The sequence below is a fragment of the Xiphias gladius genome, chromosome 15 (assembly GCF_016859285.1).
Source record: "Xiphias gladius isolate SHS-SW01 ecotype Sanya breed wild chromosome 15, ASM1685928v1, whole genome shotgun sequence".
Classification (NCBI taxonomy): Eukaryota; Metazoa; Chordata; class Actinopteri; order Istiophoriformes; family Xiphiidae; genus Xiphias; species Xiphias gladius.
Window position 1 is genome coordinate 21,922,556 of NC_053414.1, and position 24,706 is coordinate 21,947,261.

General features: G+C 37.5%; 1 protein-coding gene across 2 annotated transcripts in view; it reads left to right on the forward strand.

Moving 5' to 3' along the window:
- The window catches only part of LOC120800623 (zeta-sarcoglycan), a 262,590-nt gene that overhangs the window by 137,612 nt on the left and 100,272 nt on the right, over nucleotides 1-24,706 (forward strand). For both annotated transcript variants that reach the window (XM_040146854.1, XM_040146853.1), the window contains exon 3: nucleotides 15,639-15,740. In XM_040146854.1, the coding sequence (XP_040002788.1) occupies nucleotides 15,639-15,740 (102 nt within the window). The remainder of the gene's footprint in view (nucleotides 1-15,638; nucleotides 15,741-24,706) is intronic.

Here is a 24,706-nt window from a genome sequence, read left to right on the forward strand (position 1 = left end):
TAAATAAATGTCAGACTGCAGGCACTGGATAACAGTTAGAACTTATATTACTCTTCAGTGGAAGTTTAGAGTTTTTTCAATGAAAAATCATTATTGTTACATTAATTTGTTGCTTATACATTGTTGTATATAATACATATAATATTGTCTTGATATGAAATCGTTTGACCTGAGTCAGATTTGGTATTGTAACACCATGTAAATTTGTCATGTGAGTTGATCATTAATATGCCTGTGCTGTAGAAATCCTTGTGCTGAACGCAGTTTTCAAAAACACAGATGCATCATGGATTAAATGTGATCTTTGTGTTACGAAAGCAAATAAATGACCGCACCCGCAAGTCAGTATTACCACTCTCACTTTTCACCTTTTAAATCGTCCCTGTTTACACTGTTTACCTAATGCAGAACATGAACGTGGGGGCTGAATAGCTGTAGGGATTTGTGTGTTGCTTTAATAATGTATGCCCTTGAAACTGTAGAGGAGTCATTTCGGATTCAAACTATATGCCTTTCTACCACTTCATCCATTGCTTTTTTCTTCTAGATTTTGCTTGCCATTTGAATAAAAAAATAACAATGCTCCCAATGTACACAATCTAAAAGCCGGAGTTCAGGCTTGAGGTACCAGCTACAGCTTAACCCCAATGCACTATGAATGAAAGCAAATGATAAATGGCTCAGTCAGGAAACAATACACTTGAGAAGTGTTTAAAAATATTAGGTTATTACTGTTATACAAAAGAAACAAAAAATAATCCTATTCCTGGCACCACTCAGCTCATGCCATTCAAACATAAATCAAACTCTAAACAATAATGTGATTGTCTTTTATTGAAAGTTTACAACTTACTACTTTAGGTTTAGGTCTTAATCACAGGTACTGCAGTTTCAAGTATTAGAACTGGAAATGATTAATTTCCAAAGTATAAACTCATCTAACAAAAGTAGGCAGTTTAATACCAGAATCTTCAGTTTTTGAGGGCAGAGTGTAAGTTTGATCCAACAGCCATAAAACTGTTTTGTTTCTCCTTTGGACATCAGTGTTTCTGCCTGTTTCTGATTATTTCCTAGAACATGTTTTGCAGCTCAAAGGGGCTGAAGAGGAAGCACTGAGGCTAGCAGAGAGAGGTACTGGTAGAAAAACTATCAATATTTCCTCAAACTGGACATGTACTCTTATATTCACTTACAGCTAAATTAGGTAGTGGATGTCCAAACTCTTTCACTATCACTGCAAAGCACTAAATCAACAACATGCTGTGGGAAAATCTTCAAGAGTTAGAGAAATTGACATCTGAAGTAAAAACAAATGAAAGGAAACTGAGTCCGTGATGAAATTCTGAAAATATGTTAACATGTCACTCTCTACACTTGACAAAACAATACGTACATACAATACATGTGGCCTTTTCACAAAGTGTTTGAGTTTTAAGTGCATTAATATTTCATCCCAACATGAAGTGAGCATGAAAAGTCTTCATCTAACCACTGATCCTTGCTGTTTTACTTCCATGCTCTCCCCATTGACCTAATACTTTAGATTTATTTTATTTTTTGCGACGAGAGAGTGGGATGACGGCGGTGAAGCAAGCAGACAAACACAAGTGTAAAGCCGCATTAGACCTTTGCTGTCATTTGTCACTCAGATTGCCTCGCAGGCTGCACAGGTGAAGTGGGGCACAGCTGTTGTTGAAAGCCAGGTGATGTTAACTGCACTTGTCAACTTCTTCCTTTGTGATTTTGTCTGCGATTTGAGTGGGTGAGTGGTCTGTGTTGAGAGATTGAAGCAGCAGGCAACTCTCTGTTGTCAGTTATCAGTCCGCGGTGATTTGGGCTGGAGGTGCTGGCTTGTACATTGGAGACAAGTGAGGGCTGCGTTTGTGGACACTAAGGGCTGTCTGTTCATGTATAGCCACAGTCAAATACAAAGCACAGCCCGGTACTTCAGGAAGGTTAATATCCGTCCTCCGGGGAAAGCTGATAAATCATGTAGTCTCATCCCTGTAGCGACATCATTTTTAGTAAAACTTTACTTACAATGTAGACATCACTGAGAAAATGTTTTCTGGCCCTTTTAGCTGTACACAGAAGTCGGATTTATACATTTAGATTAAAATTAAAAAAACAAAACTTAAATACCCTAGATGAGATCATTGGTTTCATAAAAGATATAGCATATCAGTATGCTTTCATTTAGTCACGTTTTTATCAAAAGTCCTCATTTCTAGCTTTTACATAATGATGGTTTGATGACAAAATTTCAGGTACAAGCTAGTGTAACTGTTGTTAGCTCTTCATAACTGGAAAGCCCCACCAAATTATTACCACTGTCTGTTTTATTGTCTAGTGTTGGTCTGGTGCCTTGAGCTATAAATCAGAAATTCTTTTTCCATGTGCTCTGTAGGTGGAAGATCAGTACTGCTCGTGTTACGTATCTTTGTCGGTGGTCAGTTTCAACTACATTTGTAGTACAGCTCCAGCCTTTGCCACCAAATATGTCCCGCCCACATCCTCTCTTATATGCTCAGCTAGAGGCATGAGTTGTAGTCTGTCTCACCCTTCTCTTTCTCACAATGTTAACAAACCAGCACAGAATATAATGGGGTGATTACAGTAATTACAGACTGGGACTTTAGCCCTGCATATCTCTCAGAAAAACAAATATCTTCTTTCATCCCGCACAGTGATTTTATTCATTTTATTGATTGAATGAAATCTATAAACACAGTTTTTATATCGTACTTATAATGGGTATAAATGAAGAGACGCAGACACTCGGGATGTCTTCAAGTCTTTAATCAGTCAAGTAAGTTGAATTTAACAATCTAGACTATTGTCAAAAATATTAAACAGCTGAGGGGACTTAGAACTGAAAGACTGACTCCATACACTCAAGAACTATAAATATAAACTCAAAAATAGACTTCCTCTTCAATTCACATCTCAAACAGCGTATCTCAAGCCTAATCGAAACACACAGGTTATGTTGCATAGGCTGCACCGAGGTTAATGGGTGAGGTTTATATCTTAGTTTAGTGATTAGTTGCTGTGTAACCTGCAGGAATAGCAGTTATCAACGCATCTCTAAAGGAGTGCCTGTGGGATCAGCAAACATGGACAGTGCATTTGAAAAAGTAAATAAATTTAATTTACTCACAGTGCATTTCCTTTACTCATTTCCCTAATGACTAATATAGTTATAATTTATTATATTTTCTTTTTTTGGGGGATTTGTTGATGTATAGAAATAGAATAATACAACAGAAACATGTTAACCCACAGAATATTAATTTCAAACTGTATTAATAGACTTTGGTCAACACAATATTGGTGTTTGTACATTGAAAATCCCTTTCAAATGACTATTAACCTACTCTAATAATTGGACTTGTTTTACAACTCTCTTTTCATTTAAAAGCCTAGATGGAGAAAGTTGGTAAAGCACATATGGTTTGGTTTGTTCTTAGTTTTGCTATCATTATTACAATTATTTTAGAATTGAAGAAGACAGCATTTAGAAAATATGTCTTGTGCAGATCACAAAGGTGTGGATTACTCATATACCATAGTTTGCCTCTGTGTGTTGGCTGTAGGACTAAAAACCTGCATCCTAACGACAAAAACTCTAGGTTACAGTTGAATAATGTCACTGACAGTCATTTTTGTTGAGTGTAATCAAGTACAGACGAGACATGTGTCTTTACAGAATACTCAATCTTAATTTAAATTCATAATATGCATTTTTAATCCTTAAGGAAGGGAATTTGTTGATAGTCTTGCCTTGTTCCCACTCAGTGTGTCAGCCTCTCACTTCAGCATTGTCAGTCGTCTTGAAGAGATGTCCACCTTATTTCATCTGATGTTAAAGAAGCAGCCTGTTATCAGAGATAATCTGTGCACTGTTGTTTGTCTTGTTTATTGTAATTTAGTTTAGCAGTTTTGTCCTTGTTTCTTTTTACTTTCTACCATTGTTGTTGTCCTCTTCCCTCCAACGTTTTGGCTAGTAACTCATTTTATTATAGCTCACTGCTGGTCTAATCAATATAGCATGCATTCATCAAATATTTTATACTTTAAAATGTCTAAATAAGGGTCAAAGTATGTGTGAACACACGTGGAGGACTGAGGAGGAAAAAAATATATACAGAACAAACCCTTTGAAATATATGTACAGTTCCACAGCATTAAATCCATCAATACTGGGTTTCTGTTTTTATCAATAACACTGGTGTCCCTCACTTTTAATTCATTTGAAACCTTTTTGGTTAAATGTAAAGCTGCTATTAATATGAATCTTCCTGCTGATGTCTCACAAAAAAGACCTTGTAGATAGGTGAGTCTAGCCCCTCATCTGCTCAGTGTTTTAACGAGAAACCGATGGAAAGAGTGCTGCGTTTCCATTAACAGCAAAATAACAACAAATTAACACAGCATATGGGAGCAGGTCAACAATGTCTACTTTTAAAAAAGGGGGGATTAGACATAAAGGCATGTCATCAATGATAAAGGCCTGGTTCTTTGCCTGGACACCATTTGAGAATATACGGTATTACAGCTTTACTCTTACCTAATTTGAGCTCAGAAATCTTTTTTTTTTTTTTTTAAATCCACCCTAAATTCTTGCTTCGGGAAATGACTTTGGCTACAAACCATGCCGCAGCATACCATGCCTGCTTCTTTTATAAACAGGGTTTAACCAAGTTAAAATCCATATCTTAATCCGACTCTGGCAGCGTTAGTGCCAGGCCAGAGCACCAGAAGATCGAGGAAGTTGTGCAATTTTAGCAGAGAGCAAAGAAGAGAGATAAGAAGTGTACTGGAAGAGGGAGAGAGGCAGAGAGCAGAGGAGAGGAGAAAGATACAGAAAAAGATTCTATACATGCAGTGGCCGTTGGTACACAGCTCTGGGGAGCTGTTAAAGTAGCTCTGCTCTCTGAGCAAACTGCCTCCTGTGAAGCTGTCAATAACTTCAATAAGGCAGTTGCCTCTAAACTGGATTTCAGGGGACTTGTAGTATGAGGTTGTAATTTTCAGCGTTAACTAATTCTAGTGAATCACCTTCCAACATGTATCAAAATTCCAGTATCATTCTAAAACGATGAAACCCTCATGTATCTGATGTGAGAAGGTGTGATTGGTTTGTTAGGCCACATGGAGACATTACAACTGTAAATCTGGTATTTTTTGAACATCTCGTACAATTAAATTGCTAATTAATTCATCATAGAATTGTTAATTGTGCTGAATTTCATCCTCTAATAATTCGACATGAAAATAGTTTCAAGGACCAAGTTAAAAAGACTGACTGAGTTATAAAAAAAGCTACACAGTCATTTTCTCAGTCAGGAACCTCCCATCATGTCTCCAAATGGTCAAAAAGGCAGAGGACGACCAAAGAACTTTCTGAGTTTCCTAATTTGAGCATCCCGTCAGCCATTTTCTCAGCTGTTTTCCCCTAGGCAAAGGTGACACTGCGCTCTGTCTCTCTCTCTCTCTCTCTCTTTCTCTATTTCTCTCTTTGACTCTCTCTCTCTCTCTCGCTGCGTCTCTTGGCTGACATAAAAGGTTGTGTGAAAAATTACAGCAGTCCTGAATATTGGAAGAGCTGCAAAATACTTCCCCAGCCTATCCATCACCACGTGTGTCTATCGTGTGTGTGTGTGCGTGTGTGTGTGTGTGTGTGTGTGTTGACACCTAGATGTCATGGTGATAAACATGTCGGTACTTTGTATATGATTGGTGTGGGTGTTCTGTGTGTATAACCTTGCATATGATATGCCTTCACCTAATGGGACAGTTTGCCAGTTAACCTCGTCATGATGGGGGAATCCATCATTATCTCTACAACTACTACATCGAAGAGGGCGTTTCACACACTCTGTTGACCTTGCACACACGAAACTCTCACACACAAAGGCCTTTTTTTTATAGCCAGCATTAAGATGTGTCTTGTCTAGACACTGTCTAGCCATGATTCAGCTATGCTAAATTTACAGTTGACATGGTATGGAATTTCACTTACCATATTATAAAGTTTGCAGCACAGGTCAGTTCCAAGTCATAATGTCGAAATCTTTTTAAAATTGATAGAATGGTTCCCAACGACAATTTTTTTGGACATTATTTTTTTGAAAGATACTTTGCCACTGAGTTTTTCAAACTTAATTTTAAAGTGATTTGAGCACAAATAACAAATGCTGTTTAGTTTTTTATGAGGTGAAGTCGTGCTTTCATGAATTGCTGCTTGTACTGGACCAACAAAAGGTTTTTTTTCATTAGTGAAACCAATGTTGTTGCTACCAGGCAACCTGGTTATTGATTCTGAAAATGTCCCTTAGGTGCTTTTCATTATGGGCAGAGAGATGTGGGATAGTAAGGTAAAATGAAACAGGGAGAAAGAGAAAATGACTGCCATCTATGGAGAAAAAAGGAACATGGTTTATAATTTAGGCCACATGCAATTCATTCCAGTCAGTTTTTTTTTTTTCCTACAGCTATCTTCAGTTTCCATAACAGGACTCTGTAGGTGTTGGTATAACATATTTTAAGGGCGTGGTAGACCCAAAAAGTAAAGATCGGCCCCCAAATACAGGCCGGGGAAAAAACAAGGGTGGATAACTCCTAGTGCCTGTTATATAACGTACATGACAGTGAAGCATAGTGCACATTTCTACTGCTTTAATTTAATAAATTCAACCATATAATCATGCTGTTTTCAAAACTTTTTGTGTTGTTCTTGATTACTCATCTTAAGTGCCACTTTGCTTCGTCATAGTTTAATCCCATCCGGCTGTTGTTGCATATGGTATGACTGCAAATTTTTACACAATGAAAGTCACGTTAAGAAATGAAGGGTTTCTGTCCACCAAAAAACACTAAATGGCTTTTAATTTTTAACAGTTACAGGAAGTGTTGAGTTTGTATTAACAGCGTAATGCAGTAAGTTTAACAGGGCAAACAGGAGTGGATCAAAACTTTGTGGGAAAATATGAACAATTGTACTTATCAAACAGAGGGAATTAGAAATAAAGGTCTGTCTCCTTCTGCAGTTGAGGTAAATAAAGGCCTCGGTCACCATGTGAGAAAATATGGTATCCTGCATGTGTGTCGGGGATCATACTGTATCTGTATAGTCACTGTGCATATGTGTGAATATGTATGTGTTACTGTGCACATTAGTTTATCCTTTGGTGCATTTTTGTCTGTGCACACATCCAGGCTATGCCCTCCTTATTTTTAACACCATTGCATACAAACAAATAATGTACGTATATGTGTAGACCAGTGCTGCAGTTAGCACAAGTGGGTTGTATAAACGTGTCAAAGATTTGTTTTGTTCACCCTAATTCTATTCAGATTTGACAATGTCTTTTTTTTAAACATAGACATAGTCAAGTGTATTTAGGACATAGTTTATAATCATTTTTTTTTTTTTTTTAATTTTATAATCTTAAACATTTTCTTCAGGATTGATAAATGGGAGACCACAGTTCACTATGCCATAGTTCACAAATTCAAACCAATAATGTGACAGAAACACAAAACGTGTAAAAGCTTGCTGAATGTAAACCCACACATTTATGCGCTGATGTAAAAAAAGGAAAGGAAAGGAAAGAAAGGAGACAGGGGAGTGTAGTTCATTGTGTGATGATGATGTGATGTCTACAGTCATTATCATTGTGCTGGGATTTGTTGATGTTTCTTTGGCAAGGAAAAACTTGTAGATTTTATACCACTGAAGCCAGTTTAATTTGGTTGAGGGAAGAAAAAATCAAACAGACATACAGACAAAGCCAAGCAGAAGATAGTTTGTTCTCTGATTAGTTGTTGTCATTGTTGCCAGACTAACTGATTGGCCTGCTATTATGTTGATTATTTGTTGATTTTGCTTTATTGCCAAAAGGATTCTTCAGTGCCATCGGACCCAAACTGAAAGAGCAAAGCAGAAAAGGCAGGGGAAAGAGGAAGAATGCGCATTTGGCCTTCCTGTATTTTATTTCATTTTCTCACCTGAAGAAACACACACCAAACAGTGCAGCCCCTTACCTTTGTTCATTTTATTATTTCAACCCTAATTTAAAAGCTGCAATCTGAAAGTTATAGAGAAATTGTAGGAAAATGTTAAAGGAATGAAAAAGCCAGGAGAGAATTTATGTAGGAGCAGATTGCACTGTGCCTGATAAGTCATTTTCAAATCAGCAGTAGGTGTACAATACGTGACAAACCAGTACTGAGCAGTATATGTTTCATAATTGCATTGCTACTCTATGTTAAGTGAAAAGCTGATGCCCTAATGTCTGAATGATGACCTTAACCATTAACTACTTAAAAGGCAGCTGTGCTAGTGTTTTTTTTCCTGAAAAAAATTGATAATCAGATAAAAGATAAATAGTGAAGTGCTTTTCTCTACTAAGATACAAGAGTTTTGAGATGCCTGGGTCACCAGCTTTTAGCAATGGTGGAACAAATATCCTCCAGAAAATGACTAAACACGGTCTCCAAATGACAATAAGATGAAGTGAGACAGATAGTCTCAACAACAAATCAAATAGCCTGATACTGGCACAAATGTGGACTGACAACTAGCCTGCTAGGCTGCTGTAGTTAATAACAGGGAAGGTAAAACAGTTTCTAATGAGCTTAGTAAGATAAATTGTCTACTGAAATTTTAATGGGAAAAGTCTGGATAGAGATAGAGAGGAAGTCTGTCAACCACAAGCAATAATCTATATTTCTAAGGTCCTAAAACGCACAGACACAAGTAAAAACACTATCAAGGCCTCACAGAAAATAGACAAAATGTTATTTAAAAAAACTTGGAGATAAGAAATGAAAACAGACCTGAGACTGTTAATATAAAATAATGTAGATATAAAACGGCTTTTGAGCATTGTTTGAGCCATTTTTTAAACACTGACAAATATTTAATCCCCAAACACTATAAGAGAATCTTGGACAGGTCTTTGGCAGAATTACACACAGTGTCTTTGCCAAATGGCTGATTGACTTCTTACCTTGGTTATAAACAACAACAATTACCACATCCGCAGACTGAAAAAATTACAATGGAATACACTTTACAATTCATGCTGTATTAATTTTGTCCTTTGCTTACCCTGATTGAGTCCAGGTGGCTGAAACAGAGGTTCAGAGGTCAATTTTAGGTCAGTTTGTAACTTTTAATTATGAATAATAAATAGGCTTATTACCAAATTTTGCTCAATAATAAAAGCCTTGAACATCCCTTTCCACATGGTTACCAGAGTGTGCTTTTAATTCAAGAAGAACCCAACCTTGTCATAAGGCGCACTACAACCTCTGATCTGTTTTCCAAAACTAATTTCACATTGAGAAAGAAAGAGAGGGATGGAGAGAGGGGCGGGCAGAAGTAGGGCAAAGAAAAGCCTTGACAAACAGATTCGGGGAGAGAGAGCTAAACAATGAGAGAGAAATGAATGGAGGGATTTACTTATTTTCCTCTGTTTGTTGAAGAATTCCCATTGTATTCCAAGCTTTGGCAATATTGTTCATGTAGCATTCATGCCAATGATGTATGCTGGCTTGAAAATGAAACAAAAAGATGGGACTGTGTGGGATACAGAGAAAGCGAGAGAGATGTCATGTTCAATCAGAACGAGGCTTCAGTGTTGGACAGTGGAGCAGTGAGGTGGAATAAAACCACCTGATTAATTTTAATATAATATTCTTCGTGTTTTTGGACTTGAGAGACAGAGCGTGTGAGTGAGAGAGGGAGAGAGGAGGGGATTAGAGATTGCAGGGTTTTTAGTGAGTGAATGTTTTCAGACTGAGCTAATTTTGTATATATGCCATTCTCCCACTGTGTGTATGTATGTTTTACAATAGTATGTGTTTCTATATCGGAGGTATATACAAGTGTTTGTGTGTGTCTGTATACTGTAAGTAAAGATTTGCGTATGTGTGTATTCTATGGAGTGAGTTAAGTTTGTGATTCCCCAGGTCCTCATGTTGTGTTATAGCTTATTGAATAAACTTCATACTCCACTGTATATTCAGTGTAATGACTATAGACCTAACAGCAATGCTGAAAATCCCTGGCTGGTTTAATTAATCAATCTGACACACTGTTATCACTTAGCTGTGTGTATATGTATGTGTATACATGTGTGTGTGTGTATATGTATGTGTATACATGTGTGTGTGTGTATATGTATGTGTATACATGTGTATATATGTATATGTATGTGTATACATGTGTATATATGTATATGTATGTGTATACATGTGTATATATGTATATGTATGTGTATACATGTGTATATATGTATTTATATGTGTGTATACATGTGTATATATGTATATATGTGTGTGTATATGTATGTGTATACATGTGTGTGTGTGTATATGTATGTGTATACATGTGTGTGTGTGTATATGTATGTGTATACATGTGTATATATGTATATGTATGTGTATACATGTGTATATATGTATGTATATGTATGTGTATACATGTGTATATATGTATTTATATGTATGTGTATACATGTGTATATATGTATTTATATGTGTGTATATGTATGTGTATACATGTGTATATATGTATTTATATGTGTGTATATGTATGTGTATATATGTATATATGTGTATATATGTATATGTATGTGTATACATGTGTATATATGTGTATACGTGTGTATATATGTATATGTATGTGTATACATGTGTATATATGTATATGTATGTGTATATTTGTGTATATGTATGTGTATACATGTGTATATATGTGTATATGTATGTGTATATTTGTGTATATGTATGTGTATATATGTGTATATGTATGTGTGTGTATATATGTGTATATGTATGTGTGTGTATATGTATGTGTATACATGTGTATATATGTGTATATGTATGTGTATACATGTGTATATATGTATATGTATGTGTATACATGTGTATATATGTGTATATGTGTGTATACATGTGTATATGTGTATATGTATGTGTATACATGTGTATATATGTGTATATGTGTGTGTATATGTATGTGTGTGTATATATGTGTATATGTATGTGTGTATGTGTATATATATATATATGTGTGTATATATGTGTGTATGTGTGTATGTGTATGTGTGTATATATATGTGTGTATGTGTATATAGAGAGGGGGGGCTAGTGTGTGTGTGTGTGTGTGTGTGTGTGTGTGTGTGTGTGTGTGTGTGTGTGTGTGTGTTTGTGTTAATATGTGTGTGTGTGTGTGTGTGTGTGTGTGTGTGTGTGTGTGTGTGTGTGTGTGTGTGTGTGTGTGTGTGTGTACATATGTGTGTGTCCGTACATATATGTGTGTGTGTGTGTGTGTGTGTGTGTGTGTACTTATATGTGTGTGTGTGTGTGTGTGTGTGTGTGTGTATACATATATGTGTGTGTGTGTGTGTGTGTGTGTGTGTGTGTGTGTGTGTGTGTGTGTGTGTGTGTACATATGTGTGTGTGTGTGTGTGTGTGTGTGTGTGTGTATATATGTGTGTGTGTGTGTGTGTGTATATACATATATGTGTGTGTGTGTGTGTTTGTATATACATATATGTGTGTGTGTGTGTGTATATACATATATGTGTGTGTGTATATACATATATGTGTATGTGTGTGTGTGTGTGTGTGTGTGTGTGTGTATATACATATATATGTGTGTGTGTGTGTGTGTGTGTGTGTGTGTGTGTGTGTGTGTGTGTGTGTGTGTGTGTGTGAATGTATATGTATTTTCGTATATATATAACAGTTCTAATACAAAAGCATACACAACACAAATCATGTAAGTGCAGTGCAGTATCGACAGCACTATAAAGAAATTACCTTGGCTTCTTTTTTTGGACAATATTTATCTTGTGCCCGTTTACTCATGTTTGGGTTACAACCTTTCTTTTAACATCATGATATGTGTTCTAGCAAAACTCTTCTCATTAGCATTGTTTTTGGTGGTGTAAGAGTTGATTGGACTGTAAGAGTGATTGTATAAATGTGAATTTCAGAAACTCTGCTCCTTTTACTGCAGACTGTCTGACTGACTGGATCTATAGCATTGGCTTCACCGTTTCGTCTTTCAAATTGCTAAGATTTGTTCCTCTTTGAGTTTTGCATTTCACCATCTGTATTTCTTTTCCTTCCCTTCCATCTCCGCTATGCCTCATCCTCCCAAATTGTCTTCTCTCTCTTATGCCTTGAGTACAGTTCCAGTTTGAAAGGGTTTGCACATTACAATTAATGGTAATTCACTGCAGCACTCTGCAGAATTCCTATCTTCATGGACAGTTTCATCAATATTTGTGAATATGAAAAGAAAGCTGGGAACCAGGGTAGCAAGACTAATATGCTGTCATCGATCAACGCTTTCTGTGGGAGTTATTCCAATTGAAGGCTGAATTGGTTCAGTCTACAATGTTTGTTTAAGGTTTTACCCTCTAAAAGAACCTTATTTCAGAGTAGTTGCACATTTTTGAGTCTGAAAATGTCTGACCAAAAGCAACAAGTAACAAACCTGTTGTTTTTATTAATATTTTCTCATTAACAGAAAATGAAGGAAAAAAAATACATTGGCAGAATAAACCAATATGCTACCAAAAAAGGTTTCATAGTTACTTTGTTTACAGTTGACCAACATATTCCATGTGTCTTTTTGTGATTTTGTTTTTTTTTTAAGAAATAAAACTGCCTTACCTAATATAATGTTTTTTTGTTTATGTTTATTTTTCCCTTAAATGAAAACCCTCCGACTCCATTCTATTAGTGATTACAGCTGATGTCTTATCAGCTCAGCTGATTACTTAAACAGGGCACTGACATCAGTGTCTGTGAAAGTTATTTTCCATGACATCTACTACAATACCCGGACGCCTCACCAAACTCTGACCAACTCCACAGTCAGAGCAGCTGTTGCATTGCTATGCTCTTTGCACTGTCACTCTCCTAAGCATCGATTTGACATGGTGTGGTAGCTGCCTCTTTGCTCTGTATGAGCCCCCACTATCCTAATACCCTGCATGGCTTTTTGAAAGGAATTTAATCTTACCATGTAAGTCTGATCCAACAATTTTTCGAGTGTTCACTTGTGTGGATACTGTAAACTGCCGCACAACTGATCATAAACCGGCACAAAGCCATTTTTATCACAGAGAGCCGGCCAGCTTATCAGAAATAGTCTGGTAAAGCTCACAACCTATAATTGTGCTTTACATAACTTTACAGAGCTCAAAGTCTAGTTAGTTTTTAGATAGTTTTTCTTTCCTTTTCTGAAATTGTAAAAAAAAAGGCCTATAGTCCTTTTTAAAGCAGTGGATTACAAACTAACAAACGTCATGTTTTTTTAAATTTAATTTTCCTTTTACTAATAATGTTGGTACATAGGGAAAGAGGTTTTTTGTTAGTTCAGGCAATGCAAAATTAAACTAAAGGTATAAAAAATAAATGGGCATGTACTCAAATATAAACCTTTTTTAATGTAAGTAGGTTTTTTTAGCTTAAAATGTGTAATTTTTGATTTTAGTACATGGACCTTTTGTTTGAAGAGGCTCCCCATAGACAGCCAACATCCTCCCCACTTTCCCTAGGTAACCTCCGTTCCACTTGTTCAATGGGTTTTCTCAACAGGGTTTTCTGTCATCTGTCTTTCTGAAAGCTAAAATGTGTTCCTGGGGTTTTCGGTCTGCAATGTAATCTAAATGGTTATCTAAAAATTTCAGCACCTTGTCGTTTTGACGAAGATTAAAACAAATATCTTGTTAGCATTTCAAAACTACAGCTATTATGAGTCCCTTATGGTGTGCCTTTCCTTTCTGTGTTTTTGGGATGCAACAGTTATGTATGATACTCTTTGCGGTTGAATAAATGTATTACTAATCAAATGCTGACATTAAAAATATATTCCTTGTAGACTGTTAGGAATGTTCTCTATAAAACAGGATCCAGCTGTGGATGAAGTAGACCTGTGTGAATACATGATATTCCCATCTCACATCAATATTACACTGCTCATCAATGACTAATGTTAATAAGTACTACTGGGTATCTAGAGTTCCTTAAAAGCTCTGAACTCATTTTAATATGTCTAAACCCAAGACCTTAAAAAGTGTAGATGTCTTAAAGGGGCAATATTTCAGTATTTTGTTTTAAAACATTCAAAAGTTAACTAATATTATCAACAGATTTTGAAGAAATAGCAGTTTTGATATAAAACATGTCTGTGTATTGTGTTCCAGATATCTACTGAAGTTAGCATGCTAATTGGTTAGCCCTGGCCTGTTTCATCTCGTCCCGTCTTGTAATATCACTTTGTACCTCAAGAGGCGATAAGTGAGTCACTATACCAAAGACTACATTTCTGCATTTCCTTCTTTCTTACAATAGGGAGTGGACTTTCCAACCTTTGAATACTGACATTCATGGTGATATATATATATATATATATATATATATATATATATATAGAATTTACTTGTGGTGATGGGCGGTGTGGCGTGTGACCGATGCAGAGAGTCATGCCATTTAAAGGGGGAGAATGAAACCTAGGTTATTTTCTGTAGTTACAATTTACAGATGTTCCCTAAACGCCTCACATGCAGGCTATAGGTAGACACTAGCTAGGCAGCCGCGCACAAAAAAGTCCTAGTCCCCAATCAGTTACTAAAGCGCACGCAACTCAGACAAATGTATGGCCAAAAATTTGTTTGTTTAAAAGGAGTGAAATAAGGCATTCTATTTTAAGATTTACATAAGTTAAATCTGAGTAATTTTATCTACCTGAGCGGTCTAAATCTACCTGGGCGGGCTGCCCAAGTAGAGCCTATGTATGGGAAACACTGAATAACATCTGAACACACACCTCTGGCCCATGATACAGTATAAGCTTACAGCTTACAGTCAAGTGTGGTTTTATATGATGGACAGGGTAAGCTAGTCATCCAAAATAAGATTTAATTGGATCCATTTATGTATATGGATACATTTAAGTATATGCCCCTGAGTTCAAAATGAGTTATCATTGTTTTACAGGAATAGAAAAGACAGGGATTTAATTATGAAAAGCACTCAAAAAATATTTTTTAACATATATGGAGCATACAGTGGTTTCAGAAAGTACTGAGACCTGTTCACTTCCGCACGCTAAAGTTTGCTGTAGATTTAATTTTAAATGCTTAAAATGGCCTTTTTTGCAATCAGTCAATCTACACTTACATGAGAACTCAAATGTTTTAAATGAAGCAATCTGACACCTGAAGTTATATAAAGGAATCATGATTACATACTTGTATCAATAACTGATAACTTGGCAATTGTATCCTACCACTGTTTTCTGCCTTACCTGCGCGTATTACTATGGATAATATATTGTGACTCTTTTAGTAATAGATTCTAGTATCACTTATAAACATGACTAATAGAAAACTCATCAGAAAGTAGATGAGCAAAGTAAATCAATGGATTCTCTCTCTCTCGAGATGAGGCAACGGTATATGCGCCAATTAATTTAGATTGTTTTCACTTGACTTGTCATTTGTTCTCTGAATAACCACTGAATTGCTATCTCTCTCTTTCTCTCTCTCTGTCTCTCTCTCTCTCTCTCTCTCTCTCTCTTTCTGTATATCTCTTTGTCTTTTTAGGATGGTATGGGGAATCTCCGGGTGACAAAGGAGGGTGTCCGATTGGAGGGAGTGTCCGAATTCTTACTGCCTTTATACGTCAAAGAGATCCAGTCTCGTAGGGTAAGACCTCATGTCTGTGTGTTAGTCTTTGTGCTTGTGTATGGGAGTGCCTCTATATCTCAAAGAAAATCATACTGCACTATAGAACAAAAACAAATGTATGGTTTGACTATACTTTTTGTGTTTTTGTGTTTTCATGTGTATGTACTTCGTTGTAAATGTGGTCATCCTTCAATCAATTCAATCTTTTGAGGTTGACCTTTTTTAATATATTTTCAGTATCTGTTATACTGTACTGTACTGCATATGGTATTGTATGTGTCCTTGGTTAAGTTATGCGGTGAGGATACACATACTGTATGTCCATATGTAGGTATGTGTATATGCGTGTGTGTGTGTGTGTGTGTGTGTGTGTGTGTGTGTGTGTGTGTGTGTGTGTGTGTGTGTGTGTGTGTGTGTGTGTGTGTGTGTGTGTGTGTGTGTGTGTGTGTGTGTACGTGTACGTGTGTGTGTGTGTGTGTGCGCGCCATTATGTTCCAAATCCTGGATGAGCAGAAATCTGATGTTTGTGCCCCTCTTCTATTTGTCATATATGTGGCATGTTATAGCAGTACATACAATCCAGCACTCTTCCATATCTCCATTAATCAAAGAAACATCATCGATTCCATCAGCTAAGGCAACTATTTCACTGTATATTGGACAATGTGACACTGTGTGTGTGTGTGTGTGTGTGTGTGTGTGTGTGTGTGTGTGTGTGTGTGTGTGTGTGTGTGTGTGTGTGTGTGAGTAAACGTGGGGGACTGACTTTAATAGTTTCGTAAACACATTGTATGAGTGTGTGTGTACGTGTAGAGGGAGTGAGATTTAAGTTGCACAACAGGATATTAATGGTGTGATGGAGTAGGATAGAAAGATATAGGACAATTGATGGACAGGGAATTTATGAAAGATATAATACTCCATACAGCTGTGGTGTTGTTTTTCAGTACTTTAAAACTAAAAAGAAAATGTGTGATGATAAATTATTATAAAACCAAATCCTACATTGCTTGGAAAGGTTCTATTCCTTTAATAAAGCTAATGTTTCTTCCTATGATCCCTCCTGTTTTTGGACCGATGCTATTTGATAGATGGGATAGATTACCTAATAGTAGTTAAGCATATTTGCTTCTTCTTCCACTTTCTGTATTAGGAGAACATGTGGTGGAACCTGAAACCCCATTTGCATATTAGTGCTAGATAATTTCAGTGTGAAGTGCAGAAAATTAATACCCGGCTTAAAATTTTACACACGCAGCATAGCGTGCTTCTAGTGTGAGCTTGACAACACTGTTCTTGGTTTTGACTGGTTGGAAAATTTCTCAGCAAAAGGGATATGATATTTTTGAATAAAAGAATATAAATGAATCACAACATAAAACACAGGAAAAGAATATTATTTTATGACATAATATGATAAATTGTTCTAACATACTGTCAAGAATACTGTATATTCTACACATATGATTGTATATACTTTATATAATATAAACTCACTGAGCACTTTATTAGGAACACCTGTAAACCTGTGTATTCATGGAATTAATCAATCAGCCAATCATGTTGCAGCAGTTCAATGCATAAAATCATGCATGTAGAGGTCCGGAGCTTCAGTTAATGTTCACATCAAACATCAGAATAGGAAAAAATTATGATCTCAGTGAGTTTGACGGTAGCATGATTGTTGGTGCCAGTAGGGCTGGTTTGAGTATTTCTGAAACTGCTGATCTCCTGGGATTTTCAAGAAAACAGTCTCTAGCATTTACTCAGAGCTGTGAAAAAAGCAAAAAACATCCAGTGAGCGGCCGCCTCGAGGGGGATGGGCTACAACAGCAGATGACCACATCAGGTTCCACTCCAATCAACCAAGAACAGAGATCTGTGGGTGCAGATAGTAGAGTCAGACTTTGGTGGACCCAACCTGCCTTGTGTCAACAGTCCAGGCTGCTGCTGGTGGTGTAAGTGTGGGGAATGTTTTCTTGGTACACTTTAAGAACCTTAATACCAATCATCATGGTTTGAATGGCAAAGCCTATCTGAGCGTTGTTGCTGACCATGTGCATCCCTTCGTGGCCACAGTTTCCCATCTTCTAATGGCTACTTCCAGCACGGTAATGCACCGTGTCACAATGCAAAAATCGTCTCAAACTGGTTTCATGAACATAACGATGAGTTGAGTGTACGTCAGTGGCCTCCCCAGTCACCAGATCTCAATCCAATACAACACCTTTGGGATGTGGTAGAACAGGAGATTGGTAGCATGAATGTGCAGCTGACAAATACGTAGAAATGATGTGATGCAGTCATGTCAGCAAGGAGCAGAATCTCAAAGGAACGTTTCCAACGTCTTGTGAAATCCATGCCACGAAGAATTGAGGCCTTAGCCAGCATTAGTATGGTGTTCCAAATCAAGTGCTTGGTAAGTGTATGGAATATGACCATAGTCAAAGAAATAGAGAAAACTAGAATAAGTAGTGTTGAGAGAAAGAAAATAAAAAGAGAGGAATAACACCAGGAGGAATGTGGAGCTCTGGTGGAGGATATACTGATATACAAATGAGCACAGTATAGAGGATGGGAGATCATAGCAAGATAAAAGAACAGGAGAATGTTTAAGATAAAAACGCAAGAAGAGAAAGAAAAAGATACCTGGAGAGAAAAAAAAGGTAAGAGAGAATTAAGGATAAGAGTAGAGAGAGATGATCAGCTGTGACAAGAAGGAATGATGTGGGACAAAAAGTGTTGTACAACAATTGAAGATTGATTAGGGAAAAAAAGTAACTATGGAAGAGAAGCGAGGAAAGAGGAAAAGAAGAAAGGCTTGTAAGAGGAGATAACAGGAGCATAAACACTCTTGTGGAGACACAGTTATGAGTGGAATAGATAAGTGAGAAACTGCTTCAAACTGAGATCTCTAAAATGTTGCTAACATTTTATACTACTTTACTGGACAGTGGAGGGCAGTGGAAAAGGCTGAGATGACATAAGAACATTTTCATAGATTTGCATCTACATTGTTGCAAAAGCATGGCAAGATAACCCAGAGAGCTATGAAGAGCACTTGTATACTATGGATGCAGCTCCTCCTGACTTTCAATAGCAGCATGCATCAGCTTTTAACTACTTTGGCTGTTGCTGCTGTATTCTTTTTCCCCTTCTCTGTGGCTGGTTTCTGCACATTTTGTAAATTTTTTTTCATTGAAGATATGTCAGTCAAATTCCTGTAATCAGCCTCACAAGTCAGAGGTAAAGAACAGTTCAAATGTAAAATAAAGTAAAATATAAAACGTGTTAGGATTCAAGCTCTCAAACATTTCTAACACTGCCAGTTGTGCAACTTCCACTGAAGAATGGAATTGTAAACCTAAAAACTAAAGTAACTGCAATAAAATTCTCACTGAATTGTTTTGTATGATGGAGACCTTTTTTCCAATATTTTCAGTGATGTCGAAGAAATTGGAGTCAATCTGCACATTCCCCTGTCACTATTCATCATCTGAAAGCTTATATTAATGGTATGTTTATGCATGCATTGCCTCTCAGTGAACGGGTATTACCCATGGGACATACAGTAAATGCAGAATCACGGTCACATCAACATGAACACGATTGAATTTCAGCCCAGTGCATTGCTTTCAAGATGGCAGTGAATAATATACTAATGCCTGACTTTAAACCTTGAAATTATTTAACTGAGACAAATGTGACAAATTCCTGGGATTGTGTGATTGTGATCACCACAAAGTTTCTTCAGAGACTTTTCTTTCATGTAGATCATCTCTGCCCTGCTCAGCTTTTTAAATCTGTGGACGGTATTACAGTAATGCTTGACCACACAAAATATCATTTTCTTTATTGTTTTCTGTACTGTATCTGTATGTCACCATTAAAAACAAAACATTACAACCAGTAACTTAAAAAGAAAGAAATATATACAAAGTGTTGTAAATTTAATTTAAATGGATAAAACTGCAATTTTTGCCCATCAGTCTAAATTCAGTAGCAGACTGGAAACATGTTTTTGGAAATTTTTGCAGCTTTATTGAAAGTAAACTGAAAATCTATCATTTACGAACGTATGGGCATGGGTATAAAGCCTTTTCTAAAGCTTTGTGTGTTCCCAGGAGCACAGTGGCCACAGTAATACTGAAATGGAAGATATTTGGAGCTAGCAGGACTCTTTATCACTGTAAAATGGCGACTTTAGCCACTGTATAATATGTATTTTTACATATTGTGCTTTTGCCTCCTTTAAAAGCCTTACTCTGTGTGATACCTGTTGTGTGTGTGTGTGTGTGTGTGTGTGTGTGTGTGTGTGTGTGTGTGTGTGTGTGTGTGTGTGTGTGTGTGTGTGTGTGTGCCTGTGCCTATCTATGTATGTATGTCTGTGTATGAGGGTTGTATGCACCTATTAGTATCTATTGATATTTTTCCGTTCAAAACTTTATTTTTAATATTTATTCTGAACAGATATTGAAATTTTGTGTGTGTGGAAGCCAATGAATATTTACTTATGTTCAGGATTTTAACATCTGCCAACCAATCAGTTTCACATATTTTCTGTGTTCATATTAATGACTGTAATTACAGAAAAACCAGATTTCTTTTCATTCTTTTTTTTTCCCACCACATTGTAACTTATGTCACTTTCATGTCACTTAGTAGGATTTGTGCTAAGGTTCTCCGTCAAGATTTCCAAAAAGGTGATAAACTCTATTCTTCAGATAAAAGTGAGGTGTGGTGGGTTAGGTAGGTTTACTCTTCACTATCTGACCACAACCTTTTGCCATGGGCCTGATCTTTTTGGGATAATGGTTTGGTGTCGACATTAACAAGAGTGTAAGAGCACTTTTATCATCCCAAAAATAGGGGGAAAAAGGTTTAAGCTCTTTTAAATTAAAATTTTGAGATAATACAATTTAGTATGTAAAGAGATGTAGGAGAGGATGAAGATGACACCCCTCCCACACAGATGTATTATGCCTTATTCAAAAACATCACATGCACAAACACACATACACAGGCACGCACAAACACATTTTGCATAATCGGGGCCATCCCCTAGAAGCGCTTTGTGGGAGAGGTAAGTGGAACGCTGTGGCTCCCAGAGAGAGCTAAATACAGAATGCTACATATAAACCACACGCTAACAACAACAACAGTGACACACTGACAACAACAGTGATTGGCTGGGTGGGAGGGAAAAAGAAGGGGTGCAGTAGAGAGAAGATAACTGTTGAGAGGACTGGAAGGGAAAGACAAGGAAAATAGGTCAAAAGGAAATAAAGTGGACAGAGAGAGGCAAACAAACCTAAATGGGAAAGAAAAACTTTAGATACAAGAAAAGGTGACTGAAACAAAAAGTAAAACGAGGGCTGAGAGACAGAAATCGAGAAACTAACTGGTAGAAGAAAGCAGGTTTAACACCAGAATGTGTACCATAAATTGAGGCATTTTTATATATTTAGAGTCGTAATTGTATTTCACATTTTCTTACATGATGGCCTTAACTTCCATATCTGCTGGACGGGTCGAATGGGTTAATTATGGTTTCGTTTTGTTTTATCTACCTTACAGGTAAATTGATATTACTGTGTAGTTTGAGTATGAGCTCTAATAAATCAACTGATTATGTGCACAGAGACTGAGACACAGAGACAAAATCTCTGCCAGTCCTGGGAGCAGCATCACAAGCCGGGACTTGGAAGATATCAGACACAGCACACTAGATGCATTCTGACAAAAAAGGTAGAGCCACATGGTGTATGACAGATGACTCACATTCTCAATGGAAAATTCAAGGTACACCTTGTAGACAGAATATATTGTAACAAATGTGGCGGAGATCAACAAAAAGGTGTGGATACAAACATAACAGGCTGGGCTAAAGGCGCTTTACTGATTGATCGTACAGGCTGGTTGATCAAAAGCAGGTCTGAATCAAGTGAACAAACAGATTTGCAGGCAGGATAAGCAACTGGCAGTTTGAACAGGTTTGAAGCAGGGTTACAGGTACAGTAGCTGTTAAGCAGAAGTGGCTGGAACACTTTGGCACTAAACATCCTCCAAATTACATGACAAAATGATGCCCCTGCTGAGAGGACAATATCATTTGTCTGTGCCTTCCAAGTTAGTTTTGTGGAAAGAAAATCGTTTGGGTTAAAATAAGTACTTTGCAAAGGTTACGGGAACTTCATCATCATGGTTACAGTAGAAACACGTGGTTGAGGTCGGGAGGTGATCGTGGTCATTCCCACGTTAAAGCCTGACCCGCCCATGCACCCCCACCTCCTCCCTACATCTATAATGACATCAACTTACTTCCTCCTTTGCTTCCGTCATAAGTAACGAAGTCGCTAGTGGGCTCTGTCATTTGAATGTAAGCATATGTTGTTTTGGGCCAGTTGCTGAAAAGTCTGATGCTGTCATTTGTCTTGGGAGGACAGCTCCTTTGGCAGCAAAGCAACATAGACTATCTGGCAAATATTAGTGGAAAATTGGCAAATAAGCTGCTCAAACAGATGGCTGCTTACGGTGTCAGTTGACAGAGAGGAGGGTTATTCACTGTCACCTGGTGGACAGGTATGGTATGACTAATGGAACGTTCAAAAGCTCTGTATGGGTGCTGTGCTTGAGTTTCAGTATGTCTGGAGTATTGCTTTCTCTTTGTCTTACAGTCCTTAGATATGGGGGATTTCTACAGTACATGTGCTGTATGTAAAAGATATGATTCCATTGTAACCCAGAGGCAGTGGGAATAACATTAGAGCAGCATGTTTTGTAGGGTATTTCACGGTGTGTTGGTGTATTTTAAAGACACACTGCGGATGCAATGTTCACTCTGTATCTCGCCCTCTCTTCTCTATTGCCACAAAGGCCTGTCTTTAGTGACATACACATGCATGAGCACACACATTCAAATACACACGCAAACACCTATAATTGTCCCCATGGGGACCCAATGATGACCTATCACCACCACAGGAGGCACAAAAAAAACTTCATTTATACTGCTCTCTCGCTGTCCTTCTCTATCTTTTTGATTTGACTTTTCTTTTTGTATGTTGCTGTTTTCCCTTTCATTGGGCCTTTTCTTCCTCTACCTCTGTCTATGACATTACTGTCTATGTATCGCCTCCTTTCTATGTTGTTTTGTCATTCTCCCTCACCCCTGTAGTGATACTGGCTCCCTGGAGAGAGGCCTAGTTATGTGCAGTAGACTGCCTGGATAAGGGCTTCACTTCCTGCGGGGAACAAAAAAAAAAACAAAACAAAAAAATTCCTGGCACACACGGTTGTGATAGGGTAGATGTATGCATGTAAAGGGAGTGAGGCAAGGTAAAAAAAAAGGCTGTCTTAGGAGGTGGAGCCCAATAAAAGGATAAGTAGAACTACCAAAGAGATGGGAAAGATTGACAAACAATGATGTGTGTGTGAAACATAATAAAAAAAGTTGAGAGCAACAATTAAAGAACTCCTCTCATCCATATCCTGCACTGCAGCTTCAAGGAGGACTGGAAAATGTGGGGGGTTGGTGAAGGTGGGAGGATGCTATAACTTTATTTTTGCTGTTTGTCAGTTTTAGATTTATTACTCCCTCTCTCTGCCTCATACTTTCTCTGTGCTTCTCCTCTGGGGACCTGAGCTAGCTGAAACTTCTCCAACTCTGGAGCTGTAATTGAATAGCAGAGAGTTCTAACGGAACATTAGGCTGTTCCCGTCTTGGCAGACCCTATTGATTTTGACTTTGCAACATTGTAAACAATCTGGGGTAAATGTAACTGAACGGATGCAGACTTTGGTATAGGCTCTAATTCCAGGGCTATTGCTGCGTAACTGTTGCGCTCTGGCAAGTCTACCTGTTATAAGTGTGGCTTTGTTTGACTTTAATAGCATGTTACCCGGGGAAGCCCGCACTTACAACGTTCTCTAAAGAATAATAGCAGATAATTTTTCTTTGACTCTGCATTCATGCCTTTTGTTTGTGATAAAGAAAAGGACACCACAAAGTCCAACTGTCAAGCACAGTTGATGTAAATTGCATGTCACCTGGGGCACATGATGCTGGCGTTTTTCTTTGAATAGTAATAGCTTTTAGAATAATAGCTTTTTTGACGTTATTTTGTTTTGTTTGTGGTCCTGTCTAGCATAGAGATTGGCATGTTTTTATGTCCACAGCGCTTTCCATCATCATAATTGTATAAGGCCACCATGTGAATTTGATGCACACACTGAAGTTAGTCTCACATATCCAGACCTCCACGGCGCTGTGTCAGCACTGGAGAATGGTCTGGCTGCACCCATTATCATTCTGCTAGGGGAGAAAAAAAAAACTCTGGCTTGTTATATTTCTTTAAACCAATCACAGTTTTCTTGGGTGGCACTAAGCCCAAGATGCGGTCATGGTGCCCCAGCAAAATGGTGTCGGGGGGGCTTGTTTTGGTGGAACATTTGCATTCAGGGTTGCGTTCACTGCCATTAAAATGGTTACTTCCCCGTAAAGAAAACGCCACAAAAAAACAGTAAAAGATGCATGTTGAATGTGTGATTGCACGATCCAAATCTTTGTCAAAACTTGCCATTTTCAGCGCGTAGGTTGTTGTTTCTCGTAGAGAAGAGGATTTTGAAAACGGTAACAGTCCGGAAGCAGAAGGGGAGGAAAATGTTGCGAGACATATGGCCAAAGGCAGGCTTATACCAGCAGCCTACATCCATTGAGTGAGACCAACAGGAAGTTCAACCACGAGGAACATTTGATCTATATACTCAGTGGGTGTGATATGTCACATGAAGAGTCTATAGTGGTGAGTGACTCAGATACAAATTAAATTTTATATTACATATTGGCAGTATATCAGTATGTGTGGTGAATTATCCTATATAAAAGTATACTTCACCAAAGAGTACACTGAGACATTAAACTCTCTGTACTACTGAGATGACAATTGGCTATGGATAAAGGGAAATGTTGCTTGGCATGCCTC